The 24096-nt window shown below is 40.4% G+C and overlaps 1 protein-coding gene across 3 annotated transcripts; it reads right to left on the bottom strand.

Moving 5' to 3' along the window:
- Positions 1-1552: 1552 nt before the first annotated feature.
- Positions 1553-21653, bottom strand: DNAJC25 (DnaJ heat shock protein family (Hsp40) member C25). Of its 3 annotated transcripts, none has more exons than XM_060154636.1 (5): positions 21218-21653; positions 8733-8855; positions 6186-6656; positions 5822-6000; positions 1553-4816 (listed from the first exon to the last, which is right to left on the bottom strand). In XM_060154636.1, the coding sequence occupies exons 1-5, from the start codon at positions 21548-21550 to the stop codon at positions 4786-4788; spliced, it is 1137 nt and encodes a 378-aa protein (XP_060010619.1). In that variant the 5' UTR covers positions 21551-21653; the 3' UTR covers positions 1553-4785. The 3 variants fall into 3 exon arrangements, with proteins under 3 accessions (XP_060010619.1, XP_060010617.1, XP_060010620.1); XM_060154634.1 differs by having other exon boundaries at positions 2755-4816; positions 8703-8855; XM_060154637.1 differs by lacking the exon at positions 5822-6000 and having other exon boundaries at positions 4356-4816; positions 8703-8855; positions 21218-21651.
- Between the last annotated feature and the right edge of the window lie 2443 nt (positions 21654-24096).

A 24096-nucleotide genomic window follows, 5' to 3' on the forward strand; every position in this document is an offset into this window, starting at 1 on the left:
CCAGAAAAGCAGCTTTAAATCACTCTTCTCCATAAAAATAATGATAAAATGGGAAGGTGTTTCTGCTACCTTCAGTTTTCTAAAAAAGAAACAGGGAAACACATTAACAACTATATTTAATGTGACACAGTATAATGTACCAAAAAAAAATCATTTCACTTCCTTCTACCCATTGCATTATTTTTAGAACTTAATGACTCAGGAGTGAAAGATTCACCAACAGGTGTGTCGATTCAGCTTCTCTGGAGAGATTTTTACAGGCTGCTTGAGACTTTGAGAGGCAGTGTGACTTAGGGCTACTTGACGTTCTTTTGAGCAGCCATTCCAGGCATGCCTCTGTATCTCACTGGAAGTGTCCCTTCTGTAAATGTAGGCCTTGAACTAGTGAGTAGCAGATTATTCTATTCGCTCTGAAAGTTCTTTCTTTCCCGAGTTGTCATCTCAGCTGCTTCACCTTGTACCCCAGGGTACCACAAGGGGCAGGCGGCTGCCTTTAAGACACACAATTCCAATCCTAAGGAGCATCACTTTTTCACTCTAGCACAGTACTCTGCACAAAGTAAGGGGTTCAAATACCTATTTAAATAATAAAGAAACAACGGGTTTGTAATCATCACTAAACACTCCATTACCATGGATTTTAACAAACAAGACTCTTTCCTATTCCCTCTGAAGCATTAATATATGCTAGCCATTTTACCCCATCTTATTTAATTCTCATGATAATCCTGTGAAGTAGTTAGTATCCCCACTAACTATTAGAGACAAGAAATGAGGTTCAGAGGTTAACCTGCCCAAAGTCAAACTATTCGTTGCAGAGCCAGGAACCAAACTTTGGTCTATCCGGCTGCAAAGCCTGAGCCATTCCCCTGCATCCTACTCCCTCTTCTTGAGGTTATAAAAGGAGACACTGTCAAATGGGAGGAAGTTTCTTCATCCACTAATGAAACTGGGGAGGAGTCTGTAGGAAATCCCATACGTCACTGCTGTAAGACTATGTGATCCACTCCATACATAATTGTCAAGGATACTCTGAATCCGTTAAGAAACTGATTAAAGTTTATGACAAGTCATATAGGCTTTTTACTTAAATACTCATAACATTTCTCAGTTGCAGGCAATCTAATCTCCTTCAGACCCTAAACCTATGTAAATTCACAGGCTTATAGATTTTTAAGTCCTAATTATCTAAAAAGATCCCCTAGGGCTTCCCTGGTGGCGCAGTGGTTGGGAGTCCGTCTGCCAATGCAGGGGACACAGGTTCGTGCCCCGGTCCAGGAAGATCCCACATGCCGCAGAGCGGCTGGGCCTGTGAGCCATGGCCGCTGAGCCTGCGTGTCCGGAGCCTGTGCTCCGCAACAGGAGAGGCCACAACAGTGAGAGGCCCGCGTACCGCAAAATAAATAAATAAAAAAAAATAAAAAATAAAAAGATCCCCTCATTTCACAGATGAGGAAACCAGAAAGGTTAAATTTGTTTAGCAAATTTTATTTAGTTATCAGGGGCTAGATTTGGCTTTAGCCCATATTTAAATGTGAAGAGTATCACACTTGGTAAATAAAATTAATTATAACTCATCCGGGGCCTTCCCTGGTGGTCCAGTGGATAAGACTCCATGCCCCCAATGCAGGGGGTCTGGGTTCGATTCCTGGCTGGGGAACTAGATCCCACATGCATGCTGCAACTAAGAGTTCACATGTCACAACTAAGAAGTCCGCATGCTGCAGCTAAAAAAGAAAAAGAAATTCATCCGTACACAGCTATTTTGTGTCAATACCAACATTTATCTGCCTCAACTGCACAATTATAACTCAACAGAGACCATCTCTGATTTAAAGTCTTTAAGTAGCTAGACCTGTTCATACTAATGTCTACTAAAAGCTATTTCTCTTTAATTTCCACAGAACTTTCAGCATGGGGCTGGCACACTGGTCCATAATACTAGCTGCATGTTAGCTTAGCAGTTGGCTTCTACTCAAGGAAATATTTCCAATGGGTGGGTGTTAAAAGTTTCCTGCCATTTCAGTCCAAAAAAATCTCAAAGTAAATAAAACTACTGTTTTTCTAAACATAAATTCAGTAGTACTAAAATAGTTAATTCTATAAACTGAATTATTTTTTCATGTAACATTTTAAATTTCTGTATACCACTTGTAGTGTTTAAAATTCTACTCATGGCCCCTACTTGATAGATGTGTTATGAAACTGCAACCCAGGATTTGTAGAACTTGGAGAATTCATAAAGAAATAAGACCAGTGAGGGAAGGGTCAGTTTTAGAAACTGCTGTGAGGATATCTGACATCAATGTAAGTAACCCTAAAGGGTAATTTTAGCACAGACCTCAATTATAGGAAGTGATAATAGAAAGCAATAAGCAGCTATGCTCTATAAACCCCTGAATTCCAAGCAAGGAGGAAATGGTGATAGCCCTAAAATGAAGCACAAGAGAAATTTTCTAACTATAGTAGGGTTCTGGGATCCCCTACCCAGGATTCTTCTCCAAGTGTTTCTGAAATGGAGAAGCTTTTGGTTCTCTGGTGGGGGACTGGCAGAGTATGCAGATAGTAAAGATACCCAACATATGTGAACACTTGTGACACAACTAATTGCCCTTCCTTTCCTCCAGGGTTTTGAAGCATAAAGCCATTTTGTTGAGGGAAGGGGAGAAAAGAATCATAGTCCTTCCGTTAAGGAGAGTCCGTGCATCTCACCCATACAGGGACCATGATTCCAAAAGACCAACCAAACTTTTACCAAGTGAGCAGGCTGCCAGGAACAATTCCAGAAATAAGACTTCTATATAAAGACAGAAAGAAATACAGCAATCTAGCATATATGCAAAATAATATCCAAAGATACATAGTTTTTATCAGCCAACCTTTATGAACGCTAACGTAGTCAGTCCTCCTATTTTTCCTTATCACTAGGTTTTTTTGAAATACAGTTACTCATACATTTATTTGAAATTTTAACAGAAGGGCAAGAGCCTCCATTTCTTTCTGGTCTGCATAACATATGGTACCCACGTCGAACCTTAAGTGATGATGCTGTTGTGTGGCACGGGTGTGGTAACATCTCCACTGGGACAGGGGTTACTGACTGCAACCACAGCACTTTTCAAAGGCATTTACCTATGGTTTAGAGTTGGGCATTTGGGGTTTGAAGCACAGCTTCCTACAATTTAGCACTGTAATTTCTCCACCCTCCCAAATAATAATGACTGCATAAAACACTTTCATCTGAAGTTTACAAAAATATAAATATTATATAATTTCAGAATTTTAGAGCTGCAAAAGGCCTTAGTGATAATCTGGTCAAACTCCTCCCCTAATTTTCTAATGAGGAATTGAGGCCTTCACTCACAGGCTAAATAACCCACCTCAGGCCTTTTGCTATATTAGCACGGATGGAACTCTTCCCTCCTGCATCTCTGTATGTGTCACATATTTGGGCTGAGCTCTTGAAAGGACTAGTTTACTTTGAATAGAAACAGACTCTGCATAGCTACTATGCTACACTTTTATGCTATGTCTTTTACAGTTATATAATGCAAAAGCAATATGTTAATCTTTGACTTAAAATGTCATACCAACAAACTTGTGATATATTGCAACCGTTTTATTAATATGATGGACTGGGATATGTCTTTTAACAGGAGTATTGATTCACTACCATGAATGTGTTTCGATACTTTGCTGCAGTATCATACTTGATTCAGTCAAATTATGTGTGAATTACTTTCACTTTCACACGTATAAAACATTTACATGTCATTGTTTGATAGAACAGCACACAGCCATGCACCCCTTCTTTCTGGTTTATATGCATGTAAATATGCTCACATAAAATGTATTTTTCACCACTCAAGGACTTCATAATATATGAACTTTTCATGACACTATTTCTGCTCTTTTTTTTTTTAATTGAAGGGGGGTAAAACAATACTGTGGTACAAAAGACCTTCTTACAAGGTTCTTTCTGGAGAAGTGTTTGAGAATACAGTTATAGTCCTATAATGACTGTAATCAAGCTCATCCTACAAGGACATGAAGGTAGATTCACTCTCCTGGAGAGTTTCTGATCTTAGTAAGAATATTATGACTGGGGGGAGATATTATAAAGACAGTCCAGCAGAAGACTCTCCTAGAGAGATATTTTGAACATAAGTCAAACCTACAATGACTGTCGTAAAGATGACATGATGGTTGAATAGTTTTGCTGAAGAAGTCTGTGTCTAGAAAGACACTCAAAAATGTAATTAAACGCTGTTATAATTTTTATGTTTTGTGAAACTAATAGAGGCCACGAAAGCAGAAAAATGTAGCACTATAACAAAATAAGGAAACACTTTGGAAGAATAAACACTTAACACGTAAAATTTTTAAATGGTATCTAATAAATTTTCATGTCAGATTTTTTAACCAAACATATAAAATTTTTAAATGGCAACTAATAAATCTTCATGTCAAATCTTTTAACAAAATCCACAAATTGATTATAAAAATTGAACAATCATAAATGTCTTATGTATAAAGTTTGAAGGGAAAGTTTAAATTTCTACATTATACTGTTTAATCAAATACTTGAGGAGTTTTAGTTACTGCTGAGGAACAGTCAGTACATTTCTAAAATAATTCAGTTATGAAAATAGTATCACAATTAAGGTTTGGCATAGTAGCATTCCAGCAATCTTCAGTCATCCACAAACATTAACCGTCCAGGCCCTTCATTCTTCATCCACCTCCTATATCTCTTCCATCTAGGATCATTTGCTAATCTTTTCTTTAGTTCCTCTTCTTGTTCCTGTTTGTAGACCTGTAAGTATAAATAACATAAACTAACTTGACAATCCAAAGAGAAACATTTGTCATTAGCTTTATGGCATGTTTATATTTTTCAAATATAACTTTAGGGAAAAGTTTCCAATGAATGTATTGGTTTGTCTTCTGAAGACCATGCACCTAAGATTACTAAGCAATTAAGCACTTTAATGTTCAATGTTAAATAAAAAAGAATAACTTGTGCAAGAACTAGTAATTTTTTTCACTGATTTCTGTAACCTGGAAATACATTCTTTTCCTCCTTGAAATCATATATAAGCTGAGTTTAAAGGGTTTAAACATTTCCTCTCTACGACTAATGTCCAATATTAAAGAGTCAACACTTTATTTTTCTAACATGGTACTCTGTAAATTTAACAGATGACTTTCAGTTTTGTTGATCCTAACCAAGGAACAAAGTGACCTTATAAATACATTTGTCTCCAAATTGAACTTACAACGAATTTTATCTTCAATGATAATTATTGGTTTTTCAAAATATTTTTAAAGTTCCCAAAGAAGGTTAAATAAACCACAGAGGTTAAGAACAAAGAACATCTTTCATTTCTATAACCTTTCATGTATATCAGTTGAAGCTAAATGGACAAGTTTTCATAACCAATTTCACAGCCATATCTAATTTCAGAAAGAAATTATTTTACTTCCAAATTTCAGGAAGTAACAACTAAGATAACCTCATGTAATACCATGATAATTCAGCCCAGGATAGCACTCTATGACAGAGAGTTTACTGTATAGTGGGCAGCTTCAACTACTTAAAAGTGAAAACTTATCAAATAATTTAGGAGCTACCATGTTACCTTCCATTTTTATGTTCTTTGTAAGTAGGCTGAATATATCTACTTGCCAAATCATTCTGGCAATTCATAGTACAGTTTAACACAACAAATTAGACCATACTTTAAATTTTTAGCGTTAGTAAATTAAAGTATTTGAAGTTCATCTTTTTTTTTTTGGTGGTACGCGGGCCTCTCACTACCATGGCCTCTCCCGTTGCGGAGCACAGGCTCCGGACGCGCAGGCCCAGCGGCCATGGCTCACGGGCCCAGCCGCTCCGCGGCATGTGGGATCTTCCGGGACCGGGGCACGAACCCGTGCCCCCTGCATCGGCAGTCGGACTCTCAACCACTGTGCCACCAGGGAAGCCCTGAAGTTCATCTTTTAAAAAGACAAATTATAGGTTAAAAACCCACTGTTCCACTACTAAATATAGTCATACAGTCAACAAAAGTAAGATCTTTCTATATTTAACTCTTCAATTTCAGAAATTTGAGCACACTTCTGTGATCCCTTGTCACATACCTAGTTTTAAGTTGGTAAGGAAGGTTACAGTAATTACTCACCTCATAATTCTCCTTTATCCAAAGCTCCCGTTTAAGAAAAGTTTCTTTCTGATGATCTTCTAGACTATCAAACTGAGACTTTGACATCTTCATAGATTTACGTATGATATATAGTCTTTCTTCTTCCCCATATTCTTTGCCTTTGATGTTAAAATTATAGATCCACCGGCAATACCAGACTATATATGAGCACAGGTGAAAGGGAGCTAAGAGAATTTGAAACAGGAGAAGGTCACGGAACTGGGGTTTCTGATAGCCTCCCTTTATATCTATTTTACTTTTTATAATGTTCTTTATGATGTTCTCCTCCTCGTCGCGAATTTCGTCTTTGGACTTTTTGTTTCTGCCCTTCTCTTTGGCTTTTCTCAGCAATCCCTGCTGCTTGGCAATCTCCATGGCTTGGATACGGTACTTGGGCACCGTGGCCAGGTAGCTGATTGCCTTGTTGTAGCTGTTCCACCAGCTGAAAAACTAGAATATTTAACAAAGAAAACGGGGTCATTTTTATTACAAAATTCACCTTGGTGAACACAACCCCCCCGCCCCGGGCCGCCAAAACCTATTCTGATTAAAAACAGGGACCTCAAAAATCTTACTCTCTAAGTTGAAGATACAGTTGAATAATGCCCATGTGGACACGGGATCTCCAGGCCTGATAAGTCAGATAAGCCCTGAGCTGAGCCAAAAAGCCACCGATTCTCTACAGGAGACACCCAGGATCAGAGGATGGATCGCTGGAATCACATCACACCTGTTGACTTCACATCTTTACCATTTGACTCTTCCCTAGATCACAATTAAGAAATCCCTCTTCTTCTATTTTTTTTTAAGATTGCAGTCTACTTACTGGAGGAAGAATCGAATGGTAAAACTAGCTGGTGAGGAGTTTCTTTCAAATAATCCCTGGGTATATACTCGGGCAACTCTAAACCATCTGCACATACCACAGTAACGCTCGTCACATTCTGAACTGAAAGATTCAAATATGTTTGAACTCTTTACTTATTTGGACAGGAAGACATTAAGTCACTTCATAAATATATTCAACCACAAAGGGTTTTATTATCAGAAAAAGTCCTACTCCTCATATAGTAACTCCACACATTTCAGCTATTTTACTGAATAAATACAGCAGTTGTACCAATAATATCTTGAAATATTATAGTAGCAATCTATTAGGAATAGCCAAAAAAAAAAGTGATTAGGGTATTACATTATCTAAAACAGAAAAGTAAAGTTGCCCTTCCTCTCCCTGTTGAAAAGGCAACACTACAAAAGCTGATACGTTTAAAATATACAGCTTTAGGGCTTCCCTGGTGGCGCAGTGGTTGAGAGTCCGCTGCCGATGCGGGGAGCACGGGTTCGTGCCCCGGTCCGGGTGGAATCCCACATGCCGCGGAGCGGCTGGGCCCGTGAGCCATGGCCGCTGAGCCTGCGCGTCCGGAGCCTGTGCTCCGGCAGCAGGAGAGGCCACAGCGGTGAGAGGCCCGTGTACGGAAAAAAAAAAAAAAAAAAGTATATATATACAGCTTTAGTTTTCAATAGGAATTCTTTTGTCATATCGATTGAATTTCATTTCTGGGAATTAAACTGGAGAAGTAATTCTGAAACTAGCAAATTGCTTCATTCTAGTCACTTGGCTTTCTTTTTTCCTCTAAAGGAGGATATGATAGGTGTGGTTAGTTGAGGAATAATAGTAGGGAAAACTCATTTCAGGCTAAACTTGTATTTCTGTGATATTTTAAAACAACATAAAAAGTTACTGTAGCACTTTTAGTCTATTTCAGTGGCTCTCATACTGAGCAGGAGTGCCCTTTGCCATCATGTGGAAATGTGTGAGACATTTTTGTTTGTTACAATGATTGCAAGCTCTACACTCCTGGCATTTGGCGGGTAGGTGCCAGGACTTGTTAGGCCATATTAAGGAGTTTGGAATTTTCCCCAAGTTTAATGGGAAATCATTGAAAAGTCCTATGAAGGTAGTTTGGTCCTCGAACAATACGGGGGGGGGGGGCACCACCCTGTGCAGAGTCTGAGTGCAGCATATGGTTGGCCGTCCGTATGCACGGCTCCTCCCTATCCTCCGATTCAGCCAACCTCAGAAGGTGCACTGCTGCGGGTCGGCACTGCAGTTAGTGAAAAGAATCCGTGTGTAAGTGGACCACTGCAGTTCCAACCCATGTTGTTCAAGGGGTAAATGATATGGTCTAGTTGGCATTCACTCTGGCTGTTATATGGAAAATACTCTCGAGGGGGTAAAAGAGAAAAAGATCTGACTTTTTTGTTTGTTTGGTTTTGACAGTTATATAATGACATTCATGATTTCTTAGATTGCCTGCCAACAAAGATTCCAATGTTATCTATTGGTTAAATAAATATTTTTCTAATATAAAAAATTAATCTCACCTGGAAGTAAAATTCTACAAAAAGGTACTTCTAGTTCAGTTTTAACGACTAGCACTAGCCAATGTGCACTCCTGCACATGCACGTAGATACACACATCCATCAATACACACCTGAAACACTGAAATAGCACACACACTGACCAAGATCACAACTCTCACGTCCACTTTAGGGGCTAAGCGCCTGCTGTAGTAGTGGTAGTAATGGCTGTAGTACTCTTCTGGGTGATCCAGCATGTAATCATAATCTTTTCGAGTTTCTTCATCCTGTAAAATAACAAGATATCCAGTTTCATAGGACAGCTCATAAAATGGTCTTAGTTAATAATCTGTTAAAGTCAAATCTAGAATTTTGTAATTATGTAATCAATCTGAATAAAAGAACAAACTGTTAAAATCAAAAAATTTCCCATAATTCCTCAAAGGGACACACAAATTTGTTTCCAGAACTTTAATACTAGGTATAAAGCATAATAAAAAAATTTCCTCAAATTCTTGAGGAGTATTAGTCCTCCTGGAAAAAATAAAAACACTTCAGTAGCAATGAACCATGCCTTTTTAGCCAGTGCTGTGGTGCTAATAAGGAGGTCGCCGTGTTCTTATAATTTAAGAGCATGTTGACACCTACTCTCAGTAACTGTTGATAGAAAAAAAAGGAATGTTTATCTCTGTTGTATATATTCACAATCATTTCCCAACCTTGTATAGAAGGTTTTCTTTTGAAAGCAATGATTAAAACAACAAAAAAGTAGACAAAACCAGTCTATGCCCTCAAAATTGAATTATGCTCATCCCAAGGAAACATTAAGACATCGATGCAGTATAATGGTCAAAGTCTAGCTTTGTGATATCAGGCAAAAATTTTAGCCTCTCTGAGCCTCACTCTTCTTCACTTGTAACTTAGAGATATTAATAGCTGCCCTACTAATTTTACAGGGTTATTTTGTATATCAGATGACATACAGTATACAAAAACAGGTTAAAAATATGTAGTATTCACTATTATAACACATTTTCACAGCCCAGTTCATAAATAAGGTAATATATCGCTCTTTCTTAGTCATGCAAACATGTTGAAAAAATTATAGCATTCTGAAATGCTGCTCAAATGGTCACAAATAAAGCATTTCTTAAAACCTTCTCTAATTTTAACCAGTTTCTAAAAGGTATAAACGCCAATCTTTTACTGAGCTACATAGGTTGAAAAGCTACCAAACTAGGTTATGATTTGCTTTTTTTTTTTTAAGCCCACAGGAAACCTATTTTTCAGCTTGTCTTGTTTCCAAAAAAGTGTTAAAGACTAAAACTACAGCAAATTCTTTACTCTGTATAAGTGAATACAACATAAACCATTATGAAAAAAAATCTTTCTTTAACCTAGATGATTTCTTTCTTTGATAAATTAATTATTCAACATACATAAAGTTGCAGATTATTAGCTCAACATTTCAAAATCTGCACTTAGTGCTTTGTCACCACAGAGGCACTGGGGTCTGTTCAGGGCCTCCTCCCGAGTCCTCCAATATGCTGTTTCTTAGATTTAAAATAAGAAGTTTGCTAATGATAAATCTTTCCTGTACCCATTAATATCATTATATATTTTCTATTAAGAATTCTGAATTTGAATGAGCACATTCTCAGTAACAGTTCTTTTTTTTAAAAAATAAATTTATTTATTTTTAATTTATTTTAATTTTATGTTTGGCTCCGTTGGGTCTTTGTTGCTGCGCGCAGGCTTTCTCTAGTTATGGTGAGCGGGCTTTCTCTAGTTATGGCGAGCGGGGGCTACTCTTCGTTGCAGTGCGCAGGCTTCTCATCGCGGTAGCTTCTCTTGTTGCAGAGCATGGGCTCTCGGTGCGCGGGCTTCGGTAGTTGTGGCATGCGGGCTTCGGTAGTTGTGGCTCACAGGCTCAGTAGTTGTGGCGCACAGGCTTAGTTGCTCCGCGGCATGTGGGATATTCCCGGACCAGGGCTCGAACCCGTGTCCCCTGCATTGGCAGGCGGATTCTTAACCACTGCGCCACCAGGGAAGCCCTCAGTAACAGTTCTTACGCTCATTACATTCAAAATATTTTTTACCTCTGACTAGAATTTGAAGCTAGATGAAGTAGTATCTAGTATACTTAGATGTAAATATATTTAAAGTCTATTCCATGGCACTGTATGGAGGGCCAATATGCGAATCATCTATTATATAAGGAAAGCTGAGCTCAGGCTGGTATTATTTTCAAATTCACTCCTTGTATGTTCTCTTCCATTAGAAAAGATTTTCTCGGGAGTTCCCTGGTGGCCTACTGGTTAGGATTCCAGCCTTTCACTGCCGTGGCCTGGGTTCAATCCCTGGTAGGGGAACTGAGATCCCGCAAGCTGCGTGCCACACGCTCAACTGTCAGTCCATTCCTCCTATAAGCCATCATCATATTCTAGAGTTTCTAACTGAAAGAGGGTAAAACGTTACAGGTCATACAGATAGCTCTGAAGACTAAAGCCTATGTCCCTTGATGTATTTCATTCTGAGTACTTCAAGACATCCTTTGAGAATTTTTCCATTCTCCCTCCATTTTTTTGCCCTTTTGGCTAATTTTATAGATATGCTCTGCTTCTGGCCTGAATTCGCTGCCTTTTATACTCAGCCTCCAAATCTTGGCAGATGCTTTTTGAAATGTATTTCTTCAAACACGATTCTTCTCCTTGCTCCAACTAGATTACAAGTAGTTTTGAAACTAACTGCCCCCCTGAGATGAGATTCCTACAGTCCTCCAGCATCACTATCTCTGCACAGTCCATTGCCCATTCTGACTGTCTGTACTCCTCCTGGTTGAAGTATACAGCAAGATCTGTGAGTGTCACTGAAATCTGCTCTGTGAACGTCATGCGTCTAGTGGCTGTTCTCTCGTTTGTTCTCTTATCTTAGTGAAGGTCACAGTCCACAGAATGCAGATATCCTTCTTCAAGCTTTTCACCCATATCTTCCCCCAGAGTCACCATCTTCTCACTGGTCCCTAGATTTGTGACAGAGCTTCATTTAACAGGATGGTCAGCTAATGCTCCAGTACCAGCAACTCCAAAATTTATACCTTATGTCTAGCCTCTCTACTGTAACCAGAGCCTGTAGGGTCTATTCAGGGCCCTCTATAATGAGTCCTCAAACTACCTCATCCCTGTAAAAGGTTTCAGGGTCAAGTCTGACTTCTCTTAGAATGGTTTTCTTTTCCTTGGGGCCACCATAATTTCATGGCCCTGTTTTGGTCATGATTAGAGACAAGAAGGTCTGCGATCTCCTTGTTACAGCGTTTATTCAGCCACAGTCTTCTTTCTTTAATGTGTTTAAAGCTTTCTCTCCAGAATGAAGAAAATGGATTTTAGGCTGAGGCATGCATAATACACTTTACAAGGTTGTTCAAGGTTGGCACAAATTGAAGAGTTAGGGATTCTCAACAATCTAAGTCAAAGTCCTACTCTTCAGTAGCCTACTAAGTTTAGAATCAACCTAATATGAACACAGGATACCAGGAATATTAGCAAAAAAGAAAAGACAGACTGGGACCCAATTAGAGAGTTTCACGTACATTCTTACATATTTTTATTTTTAATACCATATATATATTTTTTTCCTACCCATCTTGGGACTGAAGTAGCCTCACAGTTTTTTTGTTTGTTCTGTCCAATGCTTCCCAGTGTCTAGTAAGGCAAGTTCAATTTTCCTTGTCATGCAACAAGGCCTCCATAACTGACCCAAACTTACCTACTTAAGAAACATCTTATCACTCTCCCTTCTTTTGCCCATAGCAAACATTCAGATAGCAATTTCTGGAATTTGGTGTGTTCTTCAAGTACAGCATGCTCTTTTATATCTATGACTGAACAGATAATTCACTTTAACTCAAATGCCCGTGCCTTTCTTCCAACCTCACGCGCTCCTATTAATCCTTTAGAACATAAACATTAGCAGACAGATTTAGACCACTCTTATTACACTTATTACCTATTTATTATAGCACTTATCACATTGTAATCATCAGTTTTTTTCTTTTCCTTGAATGAGAACTTCTAGACGGCAGGTAGGGTGATTCCTTAATCTCTGTATATCCAAGGCCTAGCACAGTGCCTGGCATTCAATAAATATCATTTCAAAACTGAATGAAATTTTGTAAAGGCTCTCCCTTACTCTAGACATCTCTCCAGCCACACAGGTCTCCATCTCACAAGGAAGGCGAGATGGGTGATTAGGCCACAAAAACTTGGGCTTGGCAGAAATGACTCCTTGATTTCATAGCTTATGAAGATACGCTAATGTGGCTAAAATAGCTTAAACCTTAAAACAGTGTAATATCTTACCTTTCAATAAGGTAGTACTTTTTCTTTCAGCAATTTTGTGGATCTTAAGGTCCCAGGGTCAGGAGATTCCAACTTCTTTCCAAAACCAAAACCTTTATACTTGTTTCTTCCTCCTCTCTGTCCTGAGCCTTGACAAGCAGGGCAATAAGCTCCTTGTTTCTAATCTCTACAGGAAAAAATGGTGCTTCTGCTGGTGTCCACTCCACTCCCAATCCTCTTGGGCATATGCAGGAGGACTGGAACATAACCACCAATATCTAGATCAAAAGTGAACAAGAGGAAACCCACAAGCAAAGAAAGCACTGAACCCTTCCTTCTCTTATGAAAATGATCATTCCCCCCTCCCCAGAGGCAAAAATATATTATGTTCTTGTCCTTGAAAGAAATAATGAATTGTTTGGTTTCAATAAACATAAATTGCAATAATTAGATATTGCAGCCAGGTTCACATTAAAAATCTTCGATTATACAAATAATAGAAACCATTTAGGATGGCAAAGGCCAAGAATCAATAATATATGAAAATATAGTAATCGTTTGTTCATTCTTAAATATATATAGTAATCCTGTTTTTAAGAGAAATACACATACAAATGATCCTTTAAAAAAATAACATCTGTTCCCCTAAATTTTTTTCCAGGACATTACACCCTACTAAAGAGGAAGAAAGTTAACTGCTCTGAGTTTTCATTTCTTTTCCTGTTCCCTACCCACCAGCCACTCGTGCAACTATCTTCTACGTCTTCTCTTCTCAGTCTACATGTGGTTATAGCAACTTCCATCATTTGCAGTATCACCTATATATCATATACGAGTGACACTCAGATCTGTTTTCCCTGCTCCTACTATTTTCAGATACCTCCTGAACATTTCCTAAATGTAACATAAATATCTCAAATTCAACATGCTCAAAACCCAAATCTGCTCCTGTGTCTCAGTTAACGGTATCGCCATCTACTTGGTTACCTGAGCTTTAAAAAGCCTTAGTTATTTTCAGTTCAGAAAATAGTTATGCAGGGCCTTAAGCCATGTGCTGAGCACAAAGGAGGATAAAAAAACAAATAAATTAAGGACCTGGCCTCAATAACTCTCCCATCTACTAGAAGAATCTAGCAAGCAAGAAGAGCACAATTCAATGTACTAAGGACTAACTGTGCCTGAGACCACTGGTAATGGGATTCACAGAAGACGTGAAATGAGTGCTAGATCCTGAAAAGCAAGTAAGATGTGGTAAAATTTGTTCCAGGCAAGGGGAACAGCAAGTGTTAAGGTACAGAAGCATCAGTGTAGAGAACAGATTCAGTGAAGCTTAAGCACTGGGGAAGTTTAGGGAAGAAAGGAGTAGTAAATGTGGCCAGGAAGACAGGTTTGGATAAGAACCACAGGGGATCTTATATGCCATGCTAAAGTGTTAGGGTGTTACTGTCTGTGCTATTCAAACATAACATGTTTTCAAGTATGAGAAAAATAAATAGCATTGAGTAGAAGTATATATTTTTGGACGATAACTCTGATAGTATTGTAAAGAAAGGAATGAGGGAGAAACAGATTTTAGAGACTAAGAAGTAGAACAAATAGGACTTAGTGATTAAAGGGGTACAGGAATCAATCATGTTAAGCATGATACTGATGTTTCTAATTATAGTCACTGTGTGAACCATGTTATTCTAAGAATAAAGGAAGAGGACAGCAAGTGTGGAGAAGATGCAGGGGAAAATTGTGGAAGATTTTGAAATGGGGAGGAAAGAAAATTACTGGATAGCTTTTCAGTGTCTGGAGCCTCCAAGGATTATCTTTTCCTGTAGGAGGGGTGTGCCTTTATTTGTCTTTGAAAAGTCTATTTTAACTTTGTAGAGAAAGAAGTAACTTGTGGAAAACTGGAAGTAATGCAAATAATTCTTATTCACAAAAAGACAAATTGTGACCAGTGGAATTAAGGCAACTGGTAACTGCCTTGTCATATTGACCAGTATTACAGGCATTTCAGCACTCCTTGTCTTGACTGTAAACTGTGTGGCACTTTTTCTCTTTTGAACCAGTTTTAATATCTTACTGGTTCCCTCATTAATTAATGAGTTAAATAAAATCTTTGACACGTGTTTATTTTGTATTTGTACAAGAGTCAACCTCTTTTAAAATTTATGCTTTAACAAAGAAAACAGGATTAGTTTTATGTGCAATTTTGGGTACCTGTGCTACAAATGAGAGACAATTGAAAAATATGAACCTAGAGAATACACGGATTTCAGGGTTGTCAAGGATGTAGTTGAGTTTCATCAGGACGAGCTTAGAAAATAAAAAGAAGAGTACCCAAAGGACAGGACTCTAAGGAAATGCAATGTTTACGGTGAAGGCAGAGAAAAAAAATACAGACTAAAAGAAATGGCTAGAAAGCTTGGAGAAAGGGGAGAGAATTACATGAAGGGAGTCAAGGGAGAACAGCTTAAAGAACTCGTGGTCAACATCAAATGCCACAAATAGTTCCAAAAGGAAGAGCAGCCCTCTGATCTGATGCTTAGAGCATCACTATTCATCTTAGGAAGAACAGCTCCAGAACGTGTGCTGATGCACATGTCAGTCTATGACAGTTTAAATGAAAGGGGGACGAAGAAGTAAGGATAGCCAACAATGAGGAAAGAAGAAAAATGTGACTGTAGCTTTAAAAGAAGCAAAATTAAGGAATAAGAAATGAACCAAATAAGAGATTCTTAAGTTACCAAAGAGGAATGATGAGATTCCAGAAGACTAAGACGGAAATAAAATGAGTTCAGCCAAGAATACCTTCCTGCCTTCCCCCAACCCATCTTCCATGTTGTTCCCAGAACTTTCTTTCTGAAACAAACATCAGATTGTGTTACTTATGCACTTTAAAACCTCTGGTAACTCTTCAATACATCAGGTTCACATGCCTGAACACAGCTTAAAGGGTCGATCCCAAACTATTTCCAGTCTCCTGAAACATTCTCCCTACCATGCACCTGACAGGCTTCTAACCTAGAAACAGTAGGTCCCCTACAGTCTCTAAAAATACAGTAAGGGTCTTTGTGCTGTGACTATCTCAGTATATTCTGTTTACCCATGATAAATTTGCACAAGCAAAATTAAAACGTCACGTGCTTAGTTTCTGGCTAGAATTATATCAACTCCGTAGTTTTTGTGTTACTCAAAAAAGCTCTGATGGGTTGTTGATACCATCATGTGTCAGGTAGTCACAGCACTAGATTTAAACACATCTGGTGTATGATCAACCTTGGCCATAAGTAGGGAAGAACAGGTGAAATTTTAAGGGATGAGTAAAAAATGAAAAACACTTATGGGTTCACAGCAGAAATAGCAAATGTGGCACATAAGGTACTACACCCTTCTTCTGGGCCCATGGGAGAACAGTTTAACATGTCATCTTTTCCACTAAACCCAGACAAGGCCCCCAAATTTACAAGTGTTACATGGAGTCGAGACCAATTACAGTCGGCACGTGAAATGAAAATTATCTGCCATCAAGCTGACTTAACTTGGCTGTGTATCAGCCTCACAACTGTGATAGAAATTTACATCATTTCTATTAGTTTTATGAATACCCAATTATTATGAACGACTGATTAAAATCTGGATCGATGCTGGAAAAGAAAAATAGTAATACCAATAAGTGCAGTTAATTTTTTTCCTCCAGAACGGAGAGTCCCTGGGAAAAGCATAATAGAAGTGATCCTACATCTCATTCCTGGAACCAGCCTTGCACACTCATGACTCCATGTTTTCGTGGATCAAGACTTTTCTCTACCAGAAATGTCCCTCCACAGTCAACCTTGGGGACTGTTCTAGATGCAGATCAAAGAGTGCATTCTTCTCCAATCCCCTGAGAAGAAACAATTGTGTTCTCTCAGTGCTGCAATATAAGCTACACGTTTTTATTATATAACTTCGATAAACAATAACCAAACAATAAGTATCTGTATCCTTCTTATATTAAAAGCTTAAAGGCAGGAACTGTGCCTTTTTCATTGTTATGGTCTCCTCCCCCAGCACCTATGTCAGTACCAGTGAGAGAAAGGGTTAAGTGAATATACAAAGGGAGAACAATAAACATTAACCATAACAGGGCAGGAAGTTCATAAGCCCCTTTTTGTCAAATCATTCTTAAGTGCTAAAGCCCTGCCACATCAACCAGACTGGCAAAAAGAAACTGACGTGTTCCTGTGACTTTCCTGCCAAGACAAGGCTGGAGGAGCACAAGGCTCTCTCTACACATCCCTTCAATTTATCAGATAACCTGCACGCCAGTAATACCTCCAAGACCTTTTCTATGTTCTTCTCTCACGATCTTGCAAAATGCTGTCAAACTCTACCATTTTCTACCAATTGCAGTTTTTCTAAGTGCGTCCTTACCACCTGTTCCCTCATCTGCTTATTTCTATGCCATCCTTCTCATTTTATCTAATTCATCCAGTTTGTATCTATATCAAAAATAATTAATGTTCTCTAAAACCCTGAGAAAATTATTTCTCCTTAAAAACAGAAGTATAATTTTTCTCTCATGCAGGAATTTTTCATTCATACCCATCCAATCTACTTTATCTATACCACTCTTCAAGACTACAATTAATTGGGGGTAAAATGCCAAAGTAGGCTTCACATAACAATGTCAAAACGCCAGAAATCCACTTTTGATTTCCATCCTATCTGAATCTATCTCCAGATAGGAGTTTTTATTTTACAAGCATTCATTATCTATGTGCCAGACACTGTGCTAGGTGCCATGGATATACATGCAAAAATGAAGTTTAGTGGAGAGGGGAGAAGGGCTACTCAGGATTTACAGTGCAGTGTGATAAGTGCTATATCCACATAAAAAGATCCAATGTTGACACAGCGAGTGAGAGTCTGTTTACTTAACTTCCAAAGTCCATGTGTCCCTGAATCCCCAGTAGTCAAATACACTAAGTAGTTATTTCACCGGCTTAACTCATATTATGAAACAAATATAAAGCAGTGTGTGAAATCATAATGGTTTCAAGTCCTGCTGAGATCTAGAGGTTTAAGTTATTTGAGAACATGAACTAAGCATGACTTGGTAAAAGCATCTGACAGGTCCCTTTGCCTTCCATTATTACCCGTCCTTCTTTTTCTGGTTTTTCTCAATCTCTCTATTCACAGGTAGAATCTCTGTTGCTATGAAAACAATGACCAACTGTGATAATATCTCCTTGTCTGACCAACTGCATTTAAATCATGTCAGTATCCTTATTTTTTAACAATTTCCATCTAAAAAAACTCTCTCTCAAAGAGGCATTTATTTAACCAAGACAACTTCAGAGTCATAAATCCACTATATCTTACACAAATATAATTCTCATTTTGGTTATTCAGAGATGCTTGGTTGTTATAAGTTTTGATGGAACACCATTGTAAGATTATAATGAGGATATAATATAGCTTTTTATATCATACATGTTAAAAATGCTAAGAGACTTGAACAGACCAAGAATAAGAAATTAAGAAGGTTATCAAAAAATTATGGGGAGAGAAAAAAGGCTCCTCCTGGCTCCAATGAATTTACAACTAATTTATTTCAGATTTCACAAAAGAAACAATTTCTGTTAGATACACTGTTCCAGAGATGGAATCTACCTGGGCATTCTACAAAGCAAATATAGAATCAACTTTTCCCTTCATATGCCAGCAATAACTGAACATGGCTGTGAAGGAGGACACAGTCTTCCCAAGGCCCTCCCTCCTTTTCAGCTCTCACAGGGTTTATTGCTATTCTTTATGGAGAAATATATAGTGTATAACAAAAAGAGCAAATAGAAATGAAATGCGGTCCCAGGTCTGCAGTTGCTGCCCCCATGAGATGATATATGGAATTTCAGGTAGGCTTCTGCAGCTCGTCTTCATTCCAGAGCCACTGGAACTTATCAGCTTCTCCCACTATTCTATCTGACCTGCTCATAGTAAAGGCCAGGTGGACCTCTTATCCCTCACAGGCCCTCTTTCCAGTCTGTGGATATAATCCAAGCAAAACAGTGGTTGCATCCCTGTTGCCTCAAGGGGATGACCCCAGTTTATCAGATCTCTGCATTACCCAGAAATGATATCTTCCGGCAACCTTCTCACAATTCTCCATTATGACAGCAATAAAATCAGACCACCCTGTTTGTCTTTAATAACTTCTTCCACACATGGCAAGTCAAAGTCCTCTTCCTTACTCCAGGAGAGAGCATCTTCAATGAAGTTTTTTAAAAAGTTTCTGAAGGTGTTCCACTTGGAAGTGGAACCCCTATCTATCTCTATAAATTTAACATGGGAGTTTTCATAGAGCCCAACTAAGTCTGATTTCCATGGGTCCAAACCAAGCCCAGACACCCCTTTTCTCTCACAGATAATTTCCGTTCTCCTGCAGTAATAATGAGTGGGGTTGGGGAAGCTATAGAACACTCTCTCCCACCCTCCATCAGTGCAACTACAATTCTAGTTTCCTGTTTGGAGGCATTTGCAGCTACCGCAGACCTGTCCCAATCAAGAGTAAGTGTTACTTTCTCCAGACATACTAGTTTTTAACTGCCTCAAAGTTCCTTGTTCTTGAGTGGACACATTATTTTATTGAGCTTTTTATTAGCTGACAAATCAGTGCTAAACTCGTAGCAGCATTCAGAGGCAACCATTACAGCCAGTTCAGCCTCTGAATTTGTCTCTTCGAGAAAATGGCAAGAATATTTAGAGTCCTGGGATTCCTCCCAGCCAGATTTTCTATAGTCTCTATTTCTTGGCACTTTTTTTTCAAAGTTCTTACTATCATGCTCACCATTTTCATACCAAATCTCCCCATCTCCAACCCCAGCAGAAGGGAACAGTCGCCACTGTTTCTGCTGCCTCTCTTCTGGAAGTTCTCCACCTGCCCAGTGCTCCCTCTTGTGCCACGAGGGCTTTGGAGGACCAGTGGCAGGCCTTCTGGATGCCCGTCTGGACCACTATCTTTTCTCACGGCAGAAAAGCAGACTGGAGCTTCACATGCTGGGCTGCCTCGAATGAAGTTCTTTCCCATCTTTCTGAAGTCTTTGCTCAATCACTCTCTATCCCAAATAATAGGCAACCGAGCCCTCTGGCCTCAGCACTTTCCCAAAACCCCCATTCCTCAGTTAACTGCCAATAAAAATTACAATCTCACCAATGCTGGTGAGAATTTAGTGAATTTTATGACTCCATATTATCCAAACTGCTCTGGAAAGTAAGCCATTAACTCCTTGACTCAGTATTTTCAGCTCTGGAAATCTAACCTGGAAAAATAATCCATGGTTAAATTATAGCATACCCACTCAAAGTAGTCACTAAAAGCAGACGATACAGCAACATGGAAAACTCTGCCTCAAAAAGAAAAAAAAAGCTAGAAAAAAGTACCCTACAACTGCAACTGCTGTTGCATTAGCATTATGGGGCCCTTGAAGCAGTAACACTTCCACCAAATATGTTTTGTACTTAGTGATTTCTTATGGTTTGCTTTTCCCAGCAGTAAAAGAAAACAGGATCAGGCTAAATCTCCCCATCCCCACAAGACTCAATAAAACCTTTGGCAAATGACTACACATATACTCACAAAATATTTCCTACTAGAAATTATCAGTCTTGAAACGCAAGTCATTAAGCACCTATTTGCAGGTCCTGTATAGGGGGTTTCTCATTCATCATTTAACCTCATAACAACCGTGAAGCAGGCATCATGGCCTTAATTGTGCCTATGAAGAAACAGGTACTCTGACCTATTAAGTCACTATCCAAGGTCATACAGGGGTGTTCAGAGCCGGAGTCAAACATCCGGTGTTCTTCTTAGTATTTTTCTACATCCTTAAACCCAAGCTAAATGTCACAATTAATACCATCCCCAGAAACCAAGTTTCTGTCGACTCAAATTCGGGCGATCTCACTGTCACTGGAGCCCTTTCCTGTGTTCTATCACAGATCTTGGTAATAATAATCACCCTGCTTTCCAAGAGTGAGCTGCACATTATTAAAACATTTTCACTAAACCGTAAGAAGCCCAAAGCTTTGCATAAAAAAGACTGTAACAGAAAGGAGGGGACTGGCTGCCCTCCAAGACCGAGGGGGTTCCCACCTTTGTCAGTGGGCCGTATGCGCTCTCTCACGTGGGGAAGCGCGAGCATCCTAAGGGTGGTGGCGGTGGTCGCGCCCGGCGCCGGAGTCACAGGGAGGCTCGCTCCACGGGCCAGGGGTCGAAGGGGCCACGCCGTTCGCTTCGCCAGCAGGTCCTCGCAGCCCATCCGCGCCCGCAGGCTTACCTTAAGAGTCTCGTAGGCGGTGGCCACCAGCAGGAAGGCCTCCTCAGCGCTCTGCGGCGTCCGTCCGGGGCCCTCGTCGCCGGGCTCTGGCCGATAGCGGTCGGGGTGGTAGCGCCGAGCCAGCTGGCGGTAGGCCCGCGCGATCTCCGCCTTGCCCGCCGTGCGGCTCACCCCCAGCACCTCGTAGCAGTCCCGCGTGCCGCAGTAGAGCCCTTCCACCAGGGCCGCCGCGGGCCGCAGCAGCAGTACCGCCAGCAGCAGGGGCGGCAGCAGCACCAACCAGCCCCGGCCGGTAGCGCCGGCTCCCCGGCGCGGAGCGATCGGCGTCGCCATCCCGGCTGGGCCACGGCTCCACTAGCCCAGCCGCACCCCGGCACTCCACCGCGCGCCCGGGTGGGCTGCTGGACCCAGATCCACGTCAGCACGCGGCGCCTCCGCGCAGGCGCACCGGGCGCGGCTGCTTCAGCCACTTCCGTCACGACCGTTGCTAGGGGAGCAGCAGGACGCCTCAGCCGCCCGGCTGCTTCCGCTATGTCTGTGAACGCGTTCCTAGTCCCAGCGGCCAGAGGATTTGTCCTCAGGTGGACGGACCTAAAGGATGTCTCTGTGTCTGAGGTGCACTTAACCAGTGTATGCAGAGTGCTTTACTGTCCACAGTGCCCTTCCCAGGCAGTCTTTTAGGCATCATGACTTCGTTTGTTGCCATTGGTTGGTAGTCTGGCCCTCATGCCCTCTGGTTATCAGCCTCAAGATGTGTGCCCAGGGTTTTAAAGCTGGGTCTCAGCCCCGACTCCGCCTCACTAACTCCATTCTCCCTTTCCAAAAGGAAGTTTAACTTAGAGATTCTAGGCGCTCTCTGCCTTAAAGTTCATGGCCATCTAGTTCCGGGTTTCTTAGCCTCCGCACTATTGACATTTGGCCTGGATAATTCTTTTCCTTGTAGGGACTGTCCTATGCATTGTACGACGTTTAACAGCATCTCTGGCCTCTACACACTAGATGCCAGTAGTACCACCACCTCAGTCGTGACAATCAAAAATGTATCCACGTATTCTCAAATGTGTTCTGGGGGTACGGCTGCCAGAAAAGATGCAGGTCGCTCAGTTAAATCTGAATTTCAGTAAACATTTTTTTAGTATATTATGTCCAAAATATTGCATGGGACTCTATAGCAACATGAAGAAGTTTACCTCAAAAAAAGTTGTTTCTATCATTCACTCAGTAAATATTTCTTGAGTCTTTACTATGAACTAGACACTGTTGTAGGCTCTGAGGACATAGTGGTGAGCAAGGTAGACAAGGTTCTTAATCTCAAGGAGCATATATTCTGGTGGAGGATGACAGACAATAAACAAGCAAATAAACTTTAAGAAATAATAAATTCTTTTAAGAAAATGGAACAAAATAAAGTTAAAAATATAGTATAGGGCTTCCCTGGTGGCGCAGTGGTTGAGAGTCCACCTGCCGATGCAGGGGACGCGGGTTTGTGCCCCGGTCTGGGAAGATCCCACGTGCCGCTGAGCGGCTGGGCCCATGAGCCATTGCCGCTGGGCCTGCGCGTCCGGAGCCTGTGCTCCGCAACGGGAGAGGCCACAACAGTGAGAGGCCCGCGTACAGCAAAAAAAAAAAAGACAATCCATATGGCTGGAACGGGGGTGGAGCTGGGGGATGAGGAGTGGAGGGGATGAAACTGGAAAAAGCCAGATTATGAGGGGTCATTTTGTTCCATGTTGAAGAAATTGCTATTTATCCTAAGAGCAATGGAGAGCCAGCGTAGAGTTTTTAAGTAATAAAGTGACACCTTAAGATTTGCATTTCAGAACAATTACTCTGCCTGAGAAAACGAGCTGGGAGATATCAGGAAGACTGTTATGAGACAGTTACAAGAGTCCAACTAAGAGATGCTACAGGCGTGTTTCAAGGTAGTAGCATTGAGAATGGAGAAAAGTTGAGATGCATTTATAAAGCAAGATGGGTAGTATTTAATCATTGGTTGTAGAGGAGTGAAGGAGAGCACTGAGTCCTGATGACACTAAGGTTTCTAGATTAGGAAATCAGGTGCCATTCCTGAAATAAGGAAACAAACTTACAGTGTAAGATGATGCATTCATTGATACGTGTTGTGTTTTGAGATGCCAGCCATCTCCACATCAGATCATGTTGTTTCCATACTTGAAACATTTGACGATTCTCATTGAACCTTGTCTCCCATGAGGTTCTTCAGCTATGCAGGTTTCCCAGTCCACTTCCTTTGTGCACACTCCTCCTATAGAAGCTCATTGCTGCCTGTTCAGGGCTCTCCTTCCCAAACAGAAGGAGTTCCCATGCTGCCTGGAGATAAAGGAAATTTTCTACATTACAAATTTGGTCATGTTACTCTTACCCAACTTCACCCTCAGATTAGAGTTCAAATACCTTAACGTGGCTTTCAGAATTCCATAACAACCTAGGGTCTCCCATGCTTTGCTTCTGCCCATACTGGTCCCTCTCCCTAAAATATCATCCCTCTTCCACTTCAAGGCCTTCCAGCCTGCTATAACCTACCAGACCTAGCCTAAGCATCTCCTCTCTTTGGACTCTTCCCTTCCCAGGTTTTAGTCCCAGAGCCGATTTAGAGCTCCATAGTCAAGCTAAAACTAACGTAGGGAAGGCTCACTTCAAAGCAGACAGAACTTTAGTCTGTGGCTGTTACGAATTTATTGCCTCTGAGCTGCAAAGCCCATCATCCCTTGCCCCAGGGAACGGCACTCTGCAGACTGCATTTGCCTGTTGCCAGCTGGCTGGATGTTAAACTCTGCCAGTAGAGGGTGCTTGAAGCACACTGCAAGGTTGGAAAAGGAAACGGGGACTTTTTTTTTTTCCTCAAGTAAACAGGTCTA

This window comes from Lagenorhynchus albirostris, chromosome 7 (assembly GCF_949774975.1).
Source record: "Lagenorhynchus albirostris chromosome 7, mLagAlb1.1, whole genome shotgun sequence".
NCBI classification, from domain to species: domain Eukaryota; kingdom Metazoa; phylum Chordata; class Mammalia; order Artiodactyla; family Delphinidae; genus Lagenorhynchus; species Lagenorhynchus albirostris.